Source organism: Phalacrocorax carbo, chromosome 1, assembly GCF_963921805.1.
Source record: "Phalacrocorax carbo chromosome 1, bPhaCar2.1, whole genome shotgun sequence".
Taxonomy (NCBI): Eukaryota; Metazoa; Chordata; class Aves; order Suliformes; family Phalacrocoracidae; genus Phalacrocorax; species Phalacrocorax carbo.
The window spans coordinates 131,002,481-131,020,187 of record NC_087513.1 but is presented as its reverse complement, the minus strand read 5'-3'; the positions used below and the strand labels follow the sequence as shown (position 1 = coordinate 131,020,187).

General features: G+C 41.8%; 1 protein-coding gene across 1 annotated transcript in view; it reads left to right on the top strand.

The window, feature by feature from the left end:
* The first annotated feature begins 3,964 nt into the window (after positions 1–3,964).
* Positions 3,965–17,707, top strand: part of PHEX (phosphate regulating endopeptidase X-linked) — a 115,112-nt gene continuing 101,369 nt past the window's right edge. Inside the window, exons 1-3 of the mRNA XM_064474226.1 lie at positions 3,965–4,565; positions 8,462–8,530; positions 12,766–12,927. Of these exons, the coding sequence (XP_064330296.1) occupies positions 4,454–4,565; positions 8,462–8,530; positions 12,766–12,927 (343 nt within the window). The 5' untranslated portion in view covers positions 3,965–4,453. The remainder of the gene's footprint in view (positions 4,566–8,461; positions 8,531–12,765; positions 12,928–17,707) is intronic.

The window sequence follows — 17,707 nt, the reverse complement described above, 5'->3', positions numbered from 1 at the left end:
TTCCAGCTGTATCTGTCACATGAATAAAGGACCGATTTGTGCCAGAGTGTGGTTGCTGTTGGCTGCAGCATGGAAATGTAGGGGTGTTTGTAGCCAAGACAGTATCATTTATAAGATTCAGAGATCTGAGGACAAATGGTCAAGCTGTCTTCAAATGCAACATGTTGGGTTTTTCTCAAGCACATCGTGTGTATGTAAAGCCTAGTTGGCCAATTCTGGCTACAACAGCTGCACAGTTTGAAAAAACGGTTCAAAGCCCCATAGTGGAACACTTGAAATGGAAAGAAATACAGCCTTTACTTTGACCCATGCTAATTAATCTCTTTCAATGAAGCCAGCATATACCTCCGAATACACCCTTAATGTCACAGGCTGTATTTCTGTGCTTTTTCTGCTGAAGCCACTTAAACCTTATCTGCTGGCTCTGCCTCCAGCAGTGTAGGAGCGGCTATATTCTTCCTTTTACCATGAGTTAAAAATGCTCAGTAGGCCGTCATCAGAACTGTGATGCTTTCATTGTGAACTGCTTCTGTCACGTTTAACTAATTCCTCTATTGTAACCTGTCAGTTGCCTCCCAGATAGGGCAAGTCTTTAATGTGAACTGTGAGGACAGCATCTTCTGAGGAAATGTCTTCTGTAACTAATGTATTAGTGCAGCATGTTTTATATGCATTATTTTTTGTTTTTACACTTAAAACCAAACAGTTTTTTCTGTCCATGTTAAAAGTATCAATTTAGTTTAATTTTAATACATTTTAAGTTTTAATACATTTAAGTTTTAATATATTTTAAGTTTTAATATATTTTGATGTTACCTAAACACAAGAAAGACAAAATGTTTTACAGCGCTTGCACTCATTGCAAACAGGTCTTTCAGCAAGCTTGGACTGAACCTGTGCTGACCTCAGGCTGTTTTGTTGTTCCAGATATTCAGCAACACCTATGCAGCTCTGGTTTTGTCTGTTGCCAGACAAACTAGGCAAAACGTTGGGGTTTGTGTGCCTGTTGAGTAATCAAACCTCAAGAAATGGGAACTTCCTTGAACCAAACTATGTTGGAAGAAGTTGGCATAGTGCTATTGATGTTTAGCTCTGATTAAGCACTCTTGCCTGACATAATCAGTGCAAGTAAGAACTGTGCCTGCGTGTAAAACAGCAAGGTAATAAGCATGCACTTGCATTTGCAAGCGTACATTCACGTGCAAGCACGCACACTTGCGTATGTAGACAGACTTTTTCCAGAAGCTGGGACGCTTTTGCTGTGGTTCAGCCCAGAGCATGTTCTAGAGGGTTTGCCAGCTCTTGTATATGGGTTTGGGTGGAAATGTTTGCACATTGTCCTGGTACTGTTGTAAGTGCCACAGCGATCCTGTTGTTTGAGTGGGATCTTGGTCAGAGGTAATTCTGAGTGAATGAAGAGTGATTTAGAGCGTGTTGCATTTAATTATTACCTTTTTCTCCCCTATGTCCATTCGACGTTTTATGAATGTTTAATAGAGTCTGTGCACAGCCTCGTTAAGTGCCTTATTGGAGTATAACAGCAGGAGGGCTGTTAGTAGTTCCAGCAGTAAGTGTGGCCATGTATCATGTACCTGCCAAAGAACTGCTGGAGTTATGATGAGCAAGGCAACCAAATCCTAGCACGCTCATCTGAAACACGTATCAAATTCCACAAACTTCTGTTACTGATCAGCAGTATCAGAAGCCAATTCACATGCGCTCCATGCACCTTTTCAAATACTGCCAGAAATGGACTTCTGCAGCTGTGGCCTGCAGCTGTTTGTGGTTTTAGCCCTAATTTCATAGTTCTGTACATGCTGGAGAAACCAAGATGAGTTACTGACTACAGCCGGGTCTGCAGCCAGAGGGGAGGACGCTTATACTACGCCACAGTGTAAATAAGCCCACAGACCCAAACTTAGAGAAGTCATTCTGTTGTTGGCAGTTGCTTGTGATTTTCTTGCCAGAAGGATCATGCACTGCTTGGGGATGACTCTCCAGAGGACTCCTGTAGTTGGAGCTTGCTGGTTCTTGTTGGGATATCTCTGTGCTCCCATAATCCTCACCTTTGCTTTAGCTAAGGCTCCTATTTGGGAGAGGAGACTGAATTGTCCAGCATCTCCCTCTTATCTGCTTCTTTGACTCTCTTTTCTCTCTTTCGTCCACAGTTTTCCTAAGGGAAATAACTCGTTGCTGCTTTGCACTGCTGAAAGCTCTTCTGGGTTTCTGGCCTGATGTTGTCATAGAAAGAGATCATACCTTGAAAGCAAAATGCTGTTAGTGAAACACTAATAGAGCATGATATTTAGTGCATATTGGCTGTAGTACTTCTCTAGGGAGCAAAACTTTAAAGTTATGAAGTATGGGGCAACTTGAGTAGGGATGTGATCATTTAGTGTTGGTTGGTGGGATATAAAGCTGGTGGACAGTGTGCATAGGTCCAATAACTCTTCAACATCTGTACTGTCAGTGGTTCAATACTGACATAGAAGGAAAACCATCAGGCAATCAATAGCAAATGCTTGTCAAAGGGTCATTCTGAGATTTACCCAATGTTCTGATCATGGGCAAAGTTGATTAAGCGTTGAGACCACAGCATGTCCGTGCATTCACTGTGTCATCACCCTGCCCTTTTGGCAGCCCCTTTGAAACTGCTAATGATTTCTGATATGAAGACTCAATAGCACTAACATTGCTTAAATACCTTTTCAAACCTGCGCTGGTAACAGGCTTGTGCTGAGGACTGTTTATAACCAGGGATCTGCTCACACTCATGGAGTCATTCATGCATGAATTGGCCTCTTGTGCTGGGAGGTACATGGTCCTCCTGGTTCCGTGGCATCATTTCCCTTTTCTTCCTCAGCTCATGGATGTCAAAAACTGTGGGTTAAATGTGGGACAAGTGGGCAGGTGAAAAAAAACAAATGCTTTTTTTCCTGTTCTGTGCCAAGCAAAGATGAGAACGCCCTCCTGGAGCTTGCTGGCAAAGAGGGACTGGAATAAGAAATGAGGGCATTTTATTTGAAGGACCCCAGCCAGGCTCTAGGAGGGGGTTGAGGAGTGAGCAGTTTCAGGATTTTCGAGCTCTAAGTCTTCTGTGGGTGGAATGGGTTTCCCCTTTATGCCCATCTGGCATCCAGGACAACTTGTGTGCAGGTGCTCAAAGGGAAAATCCATTCAGTCTCCAAACAGATAACTGCCATCACGCACACCTTGTGACATATGCCTTTCTTCTCCCTACTTGCACAGTTTTTTTATCAGGATGTTTGGAGGCTGAGATAATAACTCATAAATCCACACAGAAGTAACTCAGACACATAAACTGTTGTTGGGAGCATGAGCATGGAGCTGCCTCTCCCTGCATCCTTATGTTTTGCATGGGAGTCCAGCTCTGGAGGAAGTGAGAGCTCCTCAGAGGGCTGAATGTCACAGTCAGCTCAGAGAATTCACTGTGAAATGAGTAATTTTTTTACCTGATAAATGGGGAAACTTTGCCACCTGGAGAGAGGATCAAGTCTAAGTCAGAAACTAAGAAATCCATATAAAGAAGCTTTTTTTAAAAAAAAAAACCCACAACACTATTTCCCACCAACTTGAAGTGCCAAATAGATACTTTCCACTAAGCTCATAGTAGTACTTGACTTGGGAGCACAGGACGATCTTCTAAGATTCATTGCATATCAGCGAGAACTGAAATATCTTGCCTGGAAAAAAAAGTCTGGCTTTTAAAGCAGCACTATTCCGTAGGTTGTGCTGATTATTGCTTTGTGCTGCATGACTGTGATTTTTGGCAAACAGTGTCACATACCAAATTCCCAAAATAAAATGCTACATGATATTATATGAGCTCTTAGGAAGCTTTAAAAAGGGATTTGTCCGCTGAATGGGTATCTCTTCTGGTGAAGCCAAATGATGCAGCAGGAATGGTTTAAGAGGAGGAAACTTTAGTCAGCAGATAATTAGTCTTTTTAAGTAAGCGCAAGAGGAAAAAAGAAAACCTTCCATCACTCTCGTGTTTGTAAAAGCTGTCAGCAATCCTGAGCTGATTGTAAAGGGTTTTACAGCTATATGTTTCAATAGCTAAAACATCTGTTCAGCAACGTTGTGAAATCCTCGTGTTCGGCACCCCTGATAAAGGGGTCTGCTGAGCGATTGGCTCATAGATGCTCTACAGGCAGCAAGGGCTGTACATACAGTGGTGACCGCTTGCCTTTCCTCCTCCTGGTCAGAGGAAAACGTAGGAGACAGCTACTATTTTACGCGTGATTTTCCTTTGAGGGGGGAGAGCAGGAAGTGCCTAGGAAATGGTTCACGACAGAAACCTGGAGTTGTAAATAGAAGAGAGGAGGAGAGGAGCTCATGGGTTCAGTTTGTGAGCAGTTGAAATACTGATACCACAGCAGCAGAGAAAAAGCAGGCTTCTGTGACAGCGAGCACGTCCCAAGCTATCCTGATGGAAGGAGAGACAGTACCCGAGGCCAGGAGAGCAGCCAGCAAAGCCACGCGGATCGCCCTCGGCGTCTTTGTGAGCGGCACCGTTGTGCTTGGCACCGTACTTTTCTTGGGTAAGTGAAAAGGTCGAGGCTAACCTGAACGCAACCCTCCCCAGCTTGTCTGCTTGGTGCCCGTGTTTGTGCTCCACAACGTGTTTTGGTGAAAGTCTCGGTCTCTTCTTCCTTTCCCCCCATTTTATATTTATCCTGAAATGGAAATGTGTCAGGAAAGTGATTTCTTGTGGGGATGCTGGAGCTGGGAGATGCAACTTGAGCTTATGTAACTTTTTGAATGCTGAATTTAAATTTGGATACTCAGTTGAATATGTTCTAGGCAGAATTGGCTTCTTTCTCAGAATGGGGAGAAACGGGTGAGATTATTCCTATCAGTAATGCTGATTACGAACTCACAGATTGTGACCAAGCAGTGAAAAGAAAGCAGTATTGGATCCTGTAAGAACTTGCAGAGACAGATCCTCTTTTGGAATACTTCAGCCCAACCTCTAATTTCTTTAGACCAACACAGATTTCCCCAGACTGGAGGGAACTTAGCCTCTAAGCATGTCTTTTTCATCCCTCCGATCTTTTATGCTCTTGTGATCTTGTTTGAAAGGTCTGCTTCATTTATAATCACAGCAGAGAAAATTATGCCCGGTTTTCTATAGACTATTTAAAGCACCGGGCTTGCACTCCGTTAGTGTTTTTCTGGTCTAGAGCAAATTCTACAAACATTTACAGGCAAGTAACTTTTGTGTATGTGAGTAAACCCACTCAATTCAACAAAAGTCTTTATAAACATGAGCAAGATTGATTCTTCAACTTGTTAGTGCAAAATATTGTTCCTAGATGAAAAATAATGTTTTTTACTTAAAGGATACAACATCAGACACCAGGAAGTAATGGACTGACCTTATTTCTTTTTTTTTTAGCGCTAAATGTTTTGCTTATTGCTTGTAAAAAGCAATAGACATTTACCACCATAGCTTGTCAGAGAGAGAAATGCTTTACACATAGACCAGACGTGAAAATTCAAGCAATTATGTTAGTTCTCAGAGATAGTTTTCTAAGTGTGCTGAGGCCTATTCCGTAGCCAAGGATTCAATGTCAAAATTTTCATTGGCATAACTGCTAAGAAAATAAAAATGCTGGCCTTGGGTCAACCAAAATATTTTTAGGATTTGTTTGGGTTGAAAACCTCAGACAATTTCCAAAGAATAAAGGAAAAAAGTTAAGTTGTTTTGGTTGAATATTTTGTCAATGCAATGTTTCCACATTTCATTGTGACACTGCGTTTTGTTTGTATGTTTGAGTTAACTCTTTTTCAGTTTTGCTAAGCTGTAGGAAAGGAGTTCGTTATTTCTGGTCATGTGAAACATTTCAGACACCTCAAGATGACCTTTTTTCTTCAGTTTCCATTTAATCTGCAAAACTTGCTGTTTCTGGTAGACCTGAAACAATTTCCCTTCAATTCTCCAGTCTGCAGAGTGAAACATAGCCTTCTCTTGCTTCTCTTGTTTCTTCTTCTCAGAGTTCCTACAACTCTAAGAGATATCTGAGAGAATCACGTATTTTTATTTACAGTTACTTGCTCTTACCGGCTGTAGCCGTACTGTGACTTGAGAGGGGAGCTACCAGGGGAGTCACTTGGCAGCATGTGGGGTCCTGCCTGCAGCCCTGGATGGTGGTTTGGGCTGTGGGAAGGCAGGAGCCTCCTTCTTGGGAGCCAGGGCCAAAGCAAAAGGAAGAACATCGCTCTCCAGTTCCCTTGGGCAATACGTCAGGCAGCTTTGAACCTCAATTTGGCAGCCTCTCGTCCTGACTTGGTAGCTCTTTGGACTTCTCAGATTATAGTATCATCCACGTTATTTGCATCTGCATATTTGTTTACCTTTTTCCGTTTCAGATTTTTTGGGGGAACTTAATTATGGTGTATATTTTCTTAAGAATCTGGAAATAGGCTTATAAAGGAAGAAGCTGGGACACTGAGTGTTGTAACCACAACTGTAGGTAAAAATGTAATGGTTAGCTCTCTTAACAACAACAACAAAAGGCAAGAGAACAAAACCAGGCAAAGTTTTTCAATGAAAATTAACTGTTAATTAAAAGGGAAACATTACTGCCAAAAATTTTTTTTTTTTAACTTGCTCTAATGATGAAGTTATAAATGGAACAAAAACAGTTGGTATTTCTGGTATTGTTGGTATTTTGCTTTTGTTTATACCTATCAAAACCATGAGGGCTACTTCAGATTCTTTACTGATTCTTTTTCCTTCTCCCTCATTTTCTATCAAGTGCAAGAAAGTGAAATGGTGTCTGGGATTTTCCCTCCTTTCTGTGTTTTGTTAAGAAAAAAATATCTAGCCAACTCTCAAGACCTGATTAGGTTCTAAAAGGCTAACTTTAAAGCAGGGAAAAGGTGAGTTGGAAGGAGTGTAACACTTAATTAATATGCACATTATCCATTATTTGTTTTTCATATGGCTCAAAATCGTGTTCTGGAGACCTCCACTTCCCTATTTTCTACTGTGCTTCAGTATTCCAAGTACAGTCTTCACATGCTTCAAAATCTTGTGTATTTCTTGGCTAATTTACAAAGGTTGTTGAGGTGTTATGTTTCGCTGAGTCAGTGCAAGCTTTGGTAAAGTTGTCCAGAAATAGTTCTACGTTCACAGTAAGTTTTAAATACTACTAAACTAAAGGTCAGTATTCTTAAAGTCTAAAGTACTAAAAGTCTTAAAGTCTAAAAGTACTTTACTTAAAAGTAAATCTAAGAAAATTTGATTGAAATCCAGCCATTTTAGTCATTAATTGTCATTAAAGCTGTGAGATTGGAAGAGACGAAGCAGCTTTATATTTGATTCTAGCTTTAGGTTTTTTACAGTAAAATTCTCCTGTGCTGAAATAGCATTTCACATTTTCCATCCCTTTTGAACAATATACAACTACAGGAGAAACTGCTTTATAACTATCAACGCTGGTACACCTATGATATGTTAATATATTTCCTTGTTGGGTTTTCTGTTTGTTTTTATTTTTTATTTTTGCTATGGACTGAGTTATTAAGATAATGGATATAACAAGTCATTTCTTTATGTCTACTGAGCACATCTACTGAGTCTTATTTCACCTCCACCTTGGGACTCTCCCATCCTCATCCCAAGTATCAATTATCTGAATATTTGCTGCCTGACAACAGTGTCTGAAATTAGCAATTCCTATGCTTAAGTTTCAGTGGCAGATGTAATACACATCTTCAGAAGATGAGCAAAATTAACCGACAATTTCATAGTTCTCGTCAGCACGGTTTTTGGAAGCAAATACAATCACAATACGTTTGGAAGCCTGTTCAGACAGAAACTGCGCTGTGCCTTATAAACCCCAGCCATCCCTGTGCCCACTGATATCTGTTTTTTTCCAGGCCGGAATAAGGGGACCCTGGAAGCATCCTGTTGGTGCTGGGTTGTGCTGGTGGGAGCGGGTGGCGCAGTGCTGCGGCAGGAGGATGTGCAGCAGGGCCCCCCGAGCCCCGCAGCTCAGGAGGAGCTGTGGAAACCATGCAGAAGGTGGCTAGATAGCTCCATGTTGCATTGCCAGCTGTGAAAGGTGCACCTCTGGAGGAGGACAGCAACAACGATTAATTGTTTGTATTGTGGTGGCACTCGGTGTCAGTGAGTAAGGCTGAAGTGTTGTTACTCCAGGCACTGTGCAAATGCACACTGAAAGACGGCCCTTGCTCCATGTTCCCTGTGAACAAAGCCAGAGGAAGGAGAAAGCAGGCACAGGAGGCGAAAATTACTTGTTATGAGCTGCAGTATTTACTTAAGATACGTTCTAACTGTAATCAATGTAGTCAGAGATGTATTAGGGCCAGAGCTTGCACTGACATTTGAGTGATCAAGTGCACAACATTTGGATGCAATGGTCAAAATTTGTTACAAATGAGCTCATTATGGTTTTTCATTTTGCAGTTAGCCAAGGTCTTATAAAGTTTCATCCAAAGCAACAGTACTGTTTGACCTCAGAATGCATTGAAGCTGGTAAGCAACATTTTTATCCTTTCTATTATATAATGATTATAGAATGTTAATGAGTTATTTATACTGTTTAAATTTTTTCCATGATACATTTTACTCAGAAAGCTTCATTAGTAATGAGAGAGGAAAAAAACCCACAAGTCACTGTTTAAGTTGCTGCAGCCCTGTTTATTTTCTACAATAAAAACTCATGTTTTAAATTGTTTTAACTCTATTCTACCCAGGTTAACTCAAAGTTTCCCATAGGGTTTATTTTTTTTTTTTCCATAGGAAACAAAATATTGGGTGACTTGGCCTTCAGGTGTATTTTGTTTTTTCCTTCCTGGTAGTCAGAAAGCTACCAAGTGAATTGTTAAGCACAGAAATGCTTTAGGGCCAGATCTTGCACAGACTTGCACAATTGTAATGGGGTGACTATGACTCAAAATCTGCAACTACTTCCATATTGGCAGGCTCTTTTCCCCATGCAGAGATACATGTGGTAACCCTTATAGAGTTGGGGCAGCTTTTTGTATTAAAAGCGAGCTAAAGGGACTGGGCTTGGTGGGACCCAAGACACACCCATTTTGCACTGGTCAGTTTTGACAGAGTTTTGCTTGCACTAAATCAATGAGAGTTTATCACTGAGTGCAACAAGAGCTAAGATCAAACAATAGCTTCCACATCTGGAAATCTGCCCCTAGAGCTGTTTTATTGGAAACAAAATGGGCATTGTGTGAAATTCTAAGAGTATTTATTTCCATTCTGAACTGTATCAAGCTGATGCTGTGAGGTGTTTGAAATCCTGACAAATTCTGTGGGGCTCCATAAATTGAAAAATATGCAGATCTCAACACTACGACGACATTCCTTCCCATTCTGCTTCCATACTCTGCTGCAATGACAGTGCTGTTGGCTGCCCTGGGCACCACCCTCTGGAAATGATTCCTGAACGAGTGCAAATATCTAAGTAAGGTGGGATCATAGAATCATAGAATGGTTTAGGTTGGAAGAGACCTTTAGAGGTCATCTAGTCCAACCCCCCTGCAGTGAGCAGGGACATCTTCAATTAGATCAGGTTGCTCAGAGCCTCGTTCAGCCTGACCTTGAATGTCTCTAGGGATGGGGCATATGCCACCTCTCTGGGCAACCTGTGCCAGTGTTTCACCCCACTCATTGTTAAAAATGTCTTCCTTATACCTAGTCTGAATCTATCCTCCTTTAGTTCAAAAACATTAGCCCCTTCATGCATTACAGTGTTTGTGGCATAAATCTACCTGCATCGAGTGACATGGAATATGTGGATAGTGGACATATTTTGGCTAAATGATCATGTGTTTTGAAACTTATCCAAATAACTGATTAAAACTCCTAGCAGGAATCCTGTTAACTTTTATAGATTTTGTGGTACTATTTCTAGCATCCAATAACTCTTCTTCATCCACTTAAAGTAACTCTTCCTATGATACTTCCGTCTCAGCTGTAATTCTCTCTCTCACATCAGAAGCTCTCAGACTGACTACATTGAAGACATTTTGGCAATTTGGGCATCTTTTGCCAACGAGATCTGACACCTTGGCGATTTTCTATTGCTCCTGAAAAGCTGTTCAGAAAGGCAGAGCTCAGGTCTCGAGACACTATGTAGTCACTACACAGAGCATTCTGAGCTAAAACAGTCAGGTCATGTAGGTGTCCAAGTCTGCCTTGTTGCAAAATCCCAGTTTCTGCTGAGCTTACCAAAAAATCCTTGTTATTTCATGTGCACATGAGAAGAAGAAAGCCAATTCAGATTAAAATTTCTTAAGTGATGGTTTTTTGTTCTGAAGCTCAAGATGAAGCCCCTACACATTTTCTTTCTTTTTTTTTGTTGGGGCTTTGGAGGCAGTGGTGTTTTGATTAATCATCCATTAACTAGGGATGGGGTCAGGAGAGCCAAAGTGTGGCTGGAGCTGAATTTGGCAAGGGAGACAGAGAAAAACAGGAAAGACTTCTACAGGTACATCAACCAGAAAAGGAAAGTCAAAGAAAGCATACCCCCCATGATGAAGAAGAATGGTGGCCTAGTGTCAACAGACAAGGAGAAGGCTGAGGTACTCAACAACTTCTTTGCCTCCATCTTCACTAGTAACCTCTCCTCACCCCTTCCAAGCCAATGGACTGCAGGATGGAGACCAGGGGAATAAAGCCCCTCCCACTGTAAGGGAAGATCAGGTTCATGACCACCTGAGGAACCTGGATATACACAAGTCTATGGGACCTGATGAGATGCATCCCAGAGTCCTGAGAGAATTGGCTGATGTAGTTGCCAAGCCACTCTCCATGATATTTGAAAAGTCATGGCAGTCAGGTGAAGTCCCTGGGACTGGAAGAAGGGAAACATTGTGCCCATCTTTAAAAAGAGTAGAAAGGAAGACCCTGGGAACTACAAACCTGTCAGCCTCTGTGCCTGGGAAAATCATGGAACAGATCCTCCTAGAAGCTGTGCTAAAGTGCCTGGAGGACAGGGAGGTGATTTGAGGAAGCCAGCATGGCTTCGCCAAGGGCAAGTCCTGCCTGACCAACCTAGTGGCCTTCTGTGATGGAGTGACTGCATCAGTGGACAGGGGAAGAGCTACAGATGTCATCTATCTGGACTTCTGTAAGGCCTTTGACACGGTCCCCCACAGCATCCTTCTCTCTAAACTGGAGAGATATAGTTTTGATGGGTGGACTGTTCAGTGGATGGGAATTGGTAGGGTGGTTGCATCCAAAGAGTAGTGGTCAATGTGCAGATGAAGACCGGTGATGAGTGGTGTCCATCAGGGGTCTGTACTGGGACCAGTACTATTTAATATCTTCCTCGGTGGCATAGACAGTGGGATGGAGTGCACTCTCAGCAAATTTGCAGATGACACCAAGATGAGCAGTGCAGCTGACACACCAGAAGGACGGGATGTCATCCAGAGAGACCTGGGCAAGCTGGAGAGGTGGGCCTGTGAGAACCTCATGAGGTTCAACAAGGCCAAGTGCAAGGTCCTGCACCTGGGTCAGGGCAACCCCCATATCAATACAGGCTGGGGGATGAAGGGATTGAGAGCAGCCCTGTGGAGAACGACTTGGGAGTACTGGTGGATGAAAGGCTGGACATGAGCCAACAATGTGCGCTTGCAGCCCAGAAGGCCAACCATATCCTGGGCTGCATCAAAAGCAGCGTGGCCAGCAGTTTGAGGGAGGTGATTCTGCCCCTCTACTCCGCTCTGGTGAGACCCTACCTGGAGTGCTGCGTCCAGCTCTGGAGCCCTCAGCACAGGAAGGACATGGACCTGTTGGAGCAGGTCCAGAGAAGGATCACAAAAACGATCCGAGGGCTGGAGCACCTCTCCTGCGAGGACAGGCTGAGAGAGTTGGGGTGTTGAGCCTGGACAAGAGAAGGCTGCGGGGAGACCTTACTGCAGCCTTTCAGCACTTAAAAGGTGACTAAAGGAAGGATGGGGGCAATCTCTTTAGCAAGGCCTGTTGTGACAGGACAAGAGATAATGGTTTTAAATTAAGGGAGGGTAGATTTAGACTGGATATAAGGAAAAAATTCTACAGAGTAGATGACCTTTAAAAGTCCCTTCCAACCCAAACCATTCTATGATTCTGTAATTAGATACTCAAAAACTATTAAGTCTCTGGCTTGTCAGACTGATCTCTCTTTCCAGTCTCACCTACATTAGCAACTGGTGGGGATGCAGTCACAAAACTGAGCTGAAAATACTACAATTATCTTTTCCAACGAATGGTAGATCAGAACTTGATTTGTTTTCTTGTGCAGCTATTCAGCTAAAGGTAAACAGTGCATAATTTCTGGAATGCTAATTACAGTCTGCTTGATATGTGTTGCTACTAAATACCTCAGGCAATTAATTCTATCATGGCAACAATGGAAAGCCTGTTTCCAGGTGTCTGGCTCCGGCAGTTCACATTGCTGTAGTGCTAGTATCAGTGGTCATTGCGGTATGGCACTCACGAACGTTTGTTGCAGATATGTTGCCCTTTTTTTGCTTCTCATGTAGGCCATGTTAGATGCTAGAGAAGCTGGGTTGGTATTACTGCTGCTCTGACAGAGATCAGGGCACACATCAGTCCTAGAACAGCAAGGCTTAGTTTGCAAGTGAGGTCAGCATCACATTGCAGAGACTGGTAAGTGTTGATCACTGTTTCTGGACCGTGGCCTTATGTAATTCTCTGTTTAGGAGAAAGTGTTCCACAAAATCTGTGTGGTGTCTTTTTTACAGCTGCTGCCATCCTAAGCAAGATAAATCAATCCGTAGATCCCTGTGAGAACTTTTATCGATTTGCATGTGATGGCTGGATTTATAATCACCCAATTCCTGAAGACATGTCAAACTATGGTGTTTATCCTTGGCTGCGACACAACGTGGACCTCAAACTAAAGGGTAAATATGTCATTTCTGAAAGTGTTTGGTTGGCTTGTCACTGCAGCTTGTTAATTTCCTGGTTTTGAAATGAATAAATGCTCCACGCTTCTTTCTGATCAGTGGATAATATCCAACAGCCTGACTTGATGTTCTCCTTTAAGTATATTTTTGATGTTTTTTATTGAAAACAACACTGAGAGATAGTGAATTATAACAGAAACAGAATTTGGGAGGAAGAATACAACTGCTAGAAACTACCAGTTAAGAATTGGAGCGACAAAGGAAAAGGCGAGGGGATTTGAACTCTTTCCACCTTACAGTAGATGGGTAGACCAGAGTGCAGGACCACATGCACATTTAGGAACGTCCCAGATACAGACAAACATCAGTCTCAGACAGCACTCTGTCTCTAACAGTGGCCAGTAGCAGGAAAAGAATATAATAAGGCAAAACCAGAGCGACATTTTTCCAGTATACTTACCTAGCTCTTGGCAGGAAGCAATTTACAGACTTCCGGAGACGGAGGTTGTTTGGGTATTGTGTTTCCTTCATGTTGCTGTTCAAACTGCCATTGAAGTACCTGAGCTATCATCAGTAAAAGAGAAGGCTGCTTAAGAATGTGTCTGGGGGAAAAAATAGCCCCAGGGTGGAAAAGTGTAGGAGGAGAGGTATTTTAATTTGTGTGTGACTTGACTTTAGGCTATACTCGGCGCAAAGGCCACCTCATCAGGAAGCTGTGCAGACCAACTGGGGAGAAAGGGTGATTGCTGTTAGGTAGAAAACCCTGCCAGATTCTCATAATCTTTGCTAGAAGTGAGTCATGCAAAAGGAGGGAGATGTGCAAGATTTATTATTGTTGTTGGTGTGCTTCAGCATTGCACACCTTGAGCATATTATTGACCTATTAGTTAACATAAGAGCCTGTTTTGACCTCACCACAGAAAAGAGTTCCATTTTAGGATTTCTTGCTTAAATATAGCATTTATTTTTCTCTTAGATTTTGTACATATATATCTGTGTGTAGGCAACAAAGCCCTCCTCTGCTTATTTTCTTCTGTCATATTGTATTCAATTTTCACATCGTTAAGTATTTTAAAAGCTGCATAAGGTTTCAGAGTATGAGTTTGGAATTCAGCATAGAATACAGTCTGATGACTGCTGTTCTATGTCTGCTGAAGACATCACAACCAAAGGAAAAAAATATTGCCAGAGCCTGTTTTAGGTTACGCTTTGCATTCTAATAGTTCTGCTGCCAGAATCGGGCTGTATTAGATAACTGCATAGCCTGTATGAACCACAGCCACAAAGAAACCAGTCCTAATTGAATATAGAGTAACAAGCTGTGACTCTCGTCCTTAATTTCTTCTTTTTACAGAGCGTAATGAAGGACATCATGCTAAGCCACATTTTATATGGTTTTCTTACTGCAGTCCCTTTAGAAGTGGCTAATCCTTAACGAGGCAAATACAAGACAAAGAAACAAACATCTAAGTGAGAAGTACTTGCTTAATGGAAACTCCTATCAAAAATGGGGTCTAATGAAGTGCCTCGTAACTACTTTAATAGGAGGCCTAAACTGCTCCTTGGTATGGTACAGGGACAAAGACGTGAAATGCTGGGTGGTGTAGAGGAGTGGATTTAATATAGTATTTGTCATCTCCTCCTTTCCAAACTATATTCTTGGTAATTAAAAGAGAAAGGGGAAAGAAAAAAGAATAACCTGTTGGAAGTCAGTGTCAGTAGCTGAAATAACAAGGCATAACTTCAGCCTTTATGTATGTTTGTGTTTTAACTTGAGTTACTTCAATAAATTACCTTGATACAGCATTATTCATTCGTGGATGACCACAACCTTACTATCAAAAGTTTTAGCAAGATGAAGAACTCTTGCACAGAGAAAGGTCTGGCTGACCAGACCCTGGAAGCCAATTTAATCTCAACTTCCTAAAGACCTCTTAGTGGAACTTTGTACTTCATTGTAAATGTCCCTGTTTGATGCTCAGTAGATTAAAAAAGCCCCAGTCTTTAAAGAGCTGATTATTACGCAAGTTCTGTGTTCTGAAATATTTATAATATTAAAGAAAACTATTAACCTTAAAGTGATAACATGGCTTGGCCAGAAAGCCACATTTTTCATATTTGGTATTCTTTGATGGTATGATATAGACAGAAGTATTTATTCAGGCAATATATTAAAAAAAATTATGACTTAAAATAAATTATTTGGACATCTAGTATGTTCTCTGGTCCCTGAATGTTCCTGAGCCTTAGGCAGAAAGGGAGTTTGTGTAAGTGTGCAAAGACCTCTGTATCGCCTTGGTTACACAAGGGTATGTCAAAAGCAGAACCTTGTGGCTTTGGATATGACTCAGATTCAGGCAATGGACATCTCATATTTAGGTTAAAATTTCTTGGTTCTTTATAGAACTGTCCTGGGGAGGACCAAGGCACTCCTACTTCCAGTTAACCATTCCTAGCTGGACCAGACTGCCCCTGACTTGAAGCCAGCCTTTCATTTGCAGATAAGCTGCAGGCATTTTAAAAAGTGCCTCTGCTTGGTTAAGAACAAACAGTTTTGGCACTGACGGGCCTCTGAGGAAGCTCTTGGAGTCCTTCAAAATGGAAAAAAATAGTTTGACTGTGGCACCTGTTGTAAGAATAAAAGCTATCTCAAACTACAACTGTTTCAGCCTTATGTCAGGTCAAGATTGCAATGCCTCTGTGAGTTAATAAATGTTTTTCACTTACGATACAATCTTCTGCAAAGCTATTTGTGTTCCTGCTGAATTTTTCCATTTTGATTGGTGACCTTAATTAGGAGTTTAGGAGCACTATTGTCTTACCATTGACATGCAAGAGGCTTTTAGTGAATAATTCAGAAGTGGAAGTCTGAAGCAAGTAAATCAGTGCCCATTACCTGTCGTGAATGTTGATCGTGAACCAGGAAGTTTCTTTTCCTTTCTCTGACATCTGCAGAACAATGATATACAGCTGGATTTTTGGTTTGTGGGCTCCCCCCCCCCAGCCAAGTGACCATGCAGGAAGCAATAAATTAAGAAAAACAAACCAAAACAAAACTATGCAAACATTCCTAAATCTCAGCACTGCAAAGGACCTGATTTAAATTATGTGATCCAGTTGTGAACATGTCTTCCAGGCCTTTTAAATTTAATTTATGTCTGTGCAAACCAGTTTACAGATTAAGTCTCCATACTGATCCTGGCCCAGTGTGACATCTACTTCAGGCTTATTCGCTGTGCTAAGCTTTCTAGTGTGGCTATTTTCTGAATGCTAGTCAATTTGAAGTGAGGAATTTCCAGTGTGGCAAAGAGAAAGAAATGGAGGCCTTTTAAGAGGATATGGTGTGGGGGTTTTTAAAGAACATCAGAGAGACAGCAAAGAAAAGAGCTTGGCAGTGTAGGTAGCTTTTCTCATAACCTGCAATGGTTTTCTTTAGAAGATAAATTCTTTTTTAAATACAACCAGTAAGGTAAAAGTATCTTAGTATAGAAATTTATACTATTTGACCATAGGATAGTCCTTTCAGGCAAATCTCAGAAGTTGGTGCTGAGTGGCTGCTGTCCTGCACAGCCCTGTGCCACAGGGCTCCTTAGCACCAGTTTTTCTTCTCCCACCCTTCAACAGGTGCTCAGTTGGGACCGCTGGGATGGCTTGGATGTGGCCCATGAAATCTGTAATGTAGCTGCTGACACTTATCCCTAGATTTCTGTAGTAGCTGACCCATCATTTGTGATTTCTTCCTTCAGAGGCCGCTGGTTGAGAGCTGTCCCAAGTAAGAGGGAGAATACCAGCAGTAATTTAAAAAAAAACCAACAAAACCCTCAGAGAGTATTTATGTTATTGCCTCCAATATCTTCTTGTTGGTTAGCTGCTCCGGGATAACATGATAGCAACAAACAGCAACGGTGCTTAACACTGTTTTGCTTGGTCTTTCCTACTACAAATGGATCTCTTTTCAATGGTGCAGACAGTTGTTTGTTTTTTTTTCCAGTGGTCCAGATCTCTCCCATAATGACTTAGTCATGTAAATGTAAGAAATAACATAAGTGGCACTAGTCAGGTAAATCTCTTTGGGGAACAAGGTAACAGCTTTTCAGTAAAATGAAGTACCTGAGTGAAATGTGGAGAAGCCAGGACTTCTTCCAGGCTTTGTGGCTGCTCAGAATGAAAGTTGTATATGTAATGGGTGATTTTGGGAAAGAGTGAGTACAGAAAGGAGATAATTTTGGTTCCTAAATGAGGTTTAAGGCAGCACAGTAACCAAGCCACAGGTTTCCCACAGCTTCTCCCTGGTTGGGAGACCAGAGTAGCAACCTCCTGCGAGCCCTGCACTGGAACGGGAATTGGGCTTACCGCACACTGCCGTTCCACACGCGGCGCAGTATTGCCCCTGGATTTACACTGAACCTCTGTTTTGGCTGTTGCCTGCCGAAGGATGGTATGTTCATATCTGCAGATACTGAATTTCAAAATTACTATATGACTGTACTTTGGACTGGTAGTTTTGCAGAAAGAGGGTTCATACTTTGGAAGGCACAGCAATCCATGACATCTGACTTGCCATTTTCCGACTAACAAAAAAAATTATGCAAATACACGTTGAAAGTATTAATATAATGAAGTAAAGCTTAATGCTGCCATTTAGTATGGAGCTCCACCTATACTGTAATCATTGGGGATCTTGCAATGTTCTGGTTTAAATGCAGTTTAAACTCTTGTGCCTAGTATTATAATGACGTGTTATCCCCCGCAGCGTAATACTGGGAGGGTAGAGGGG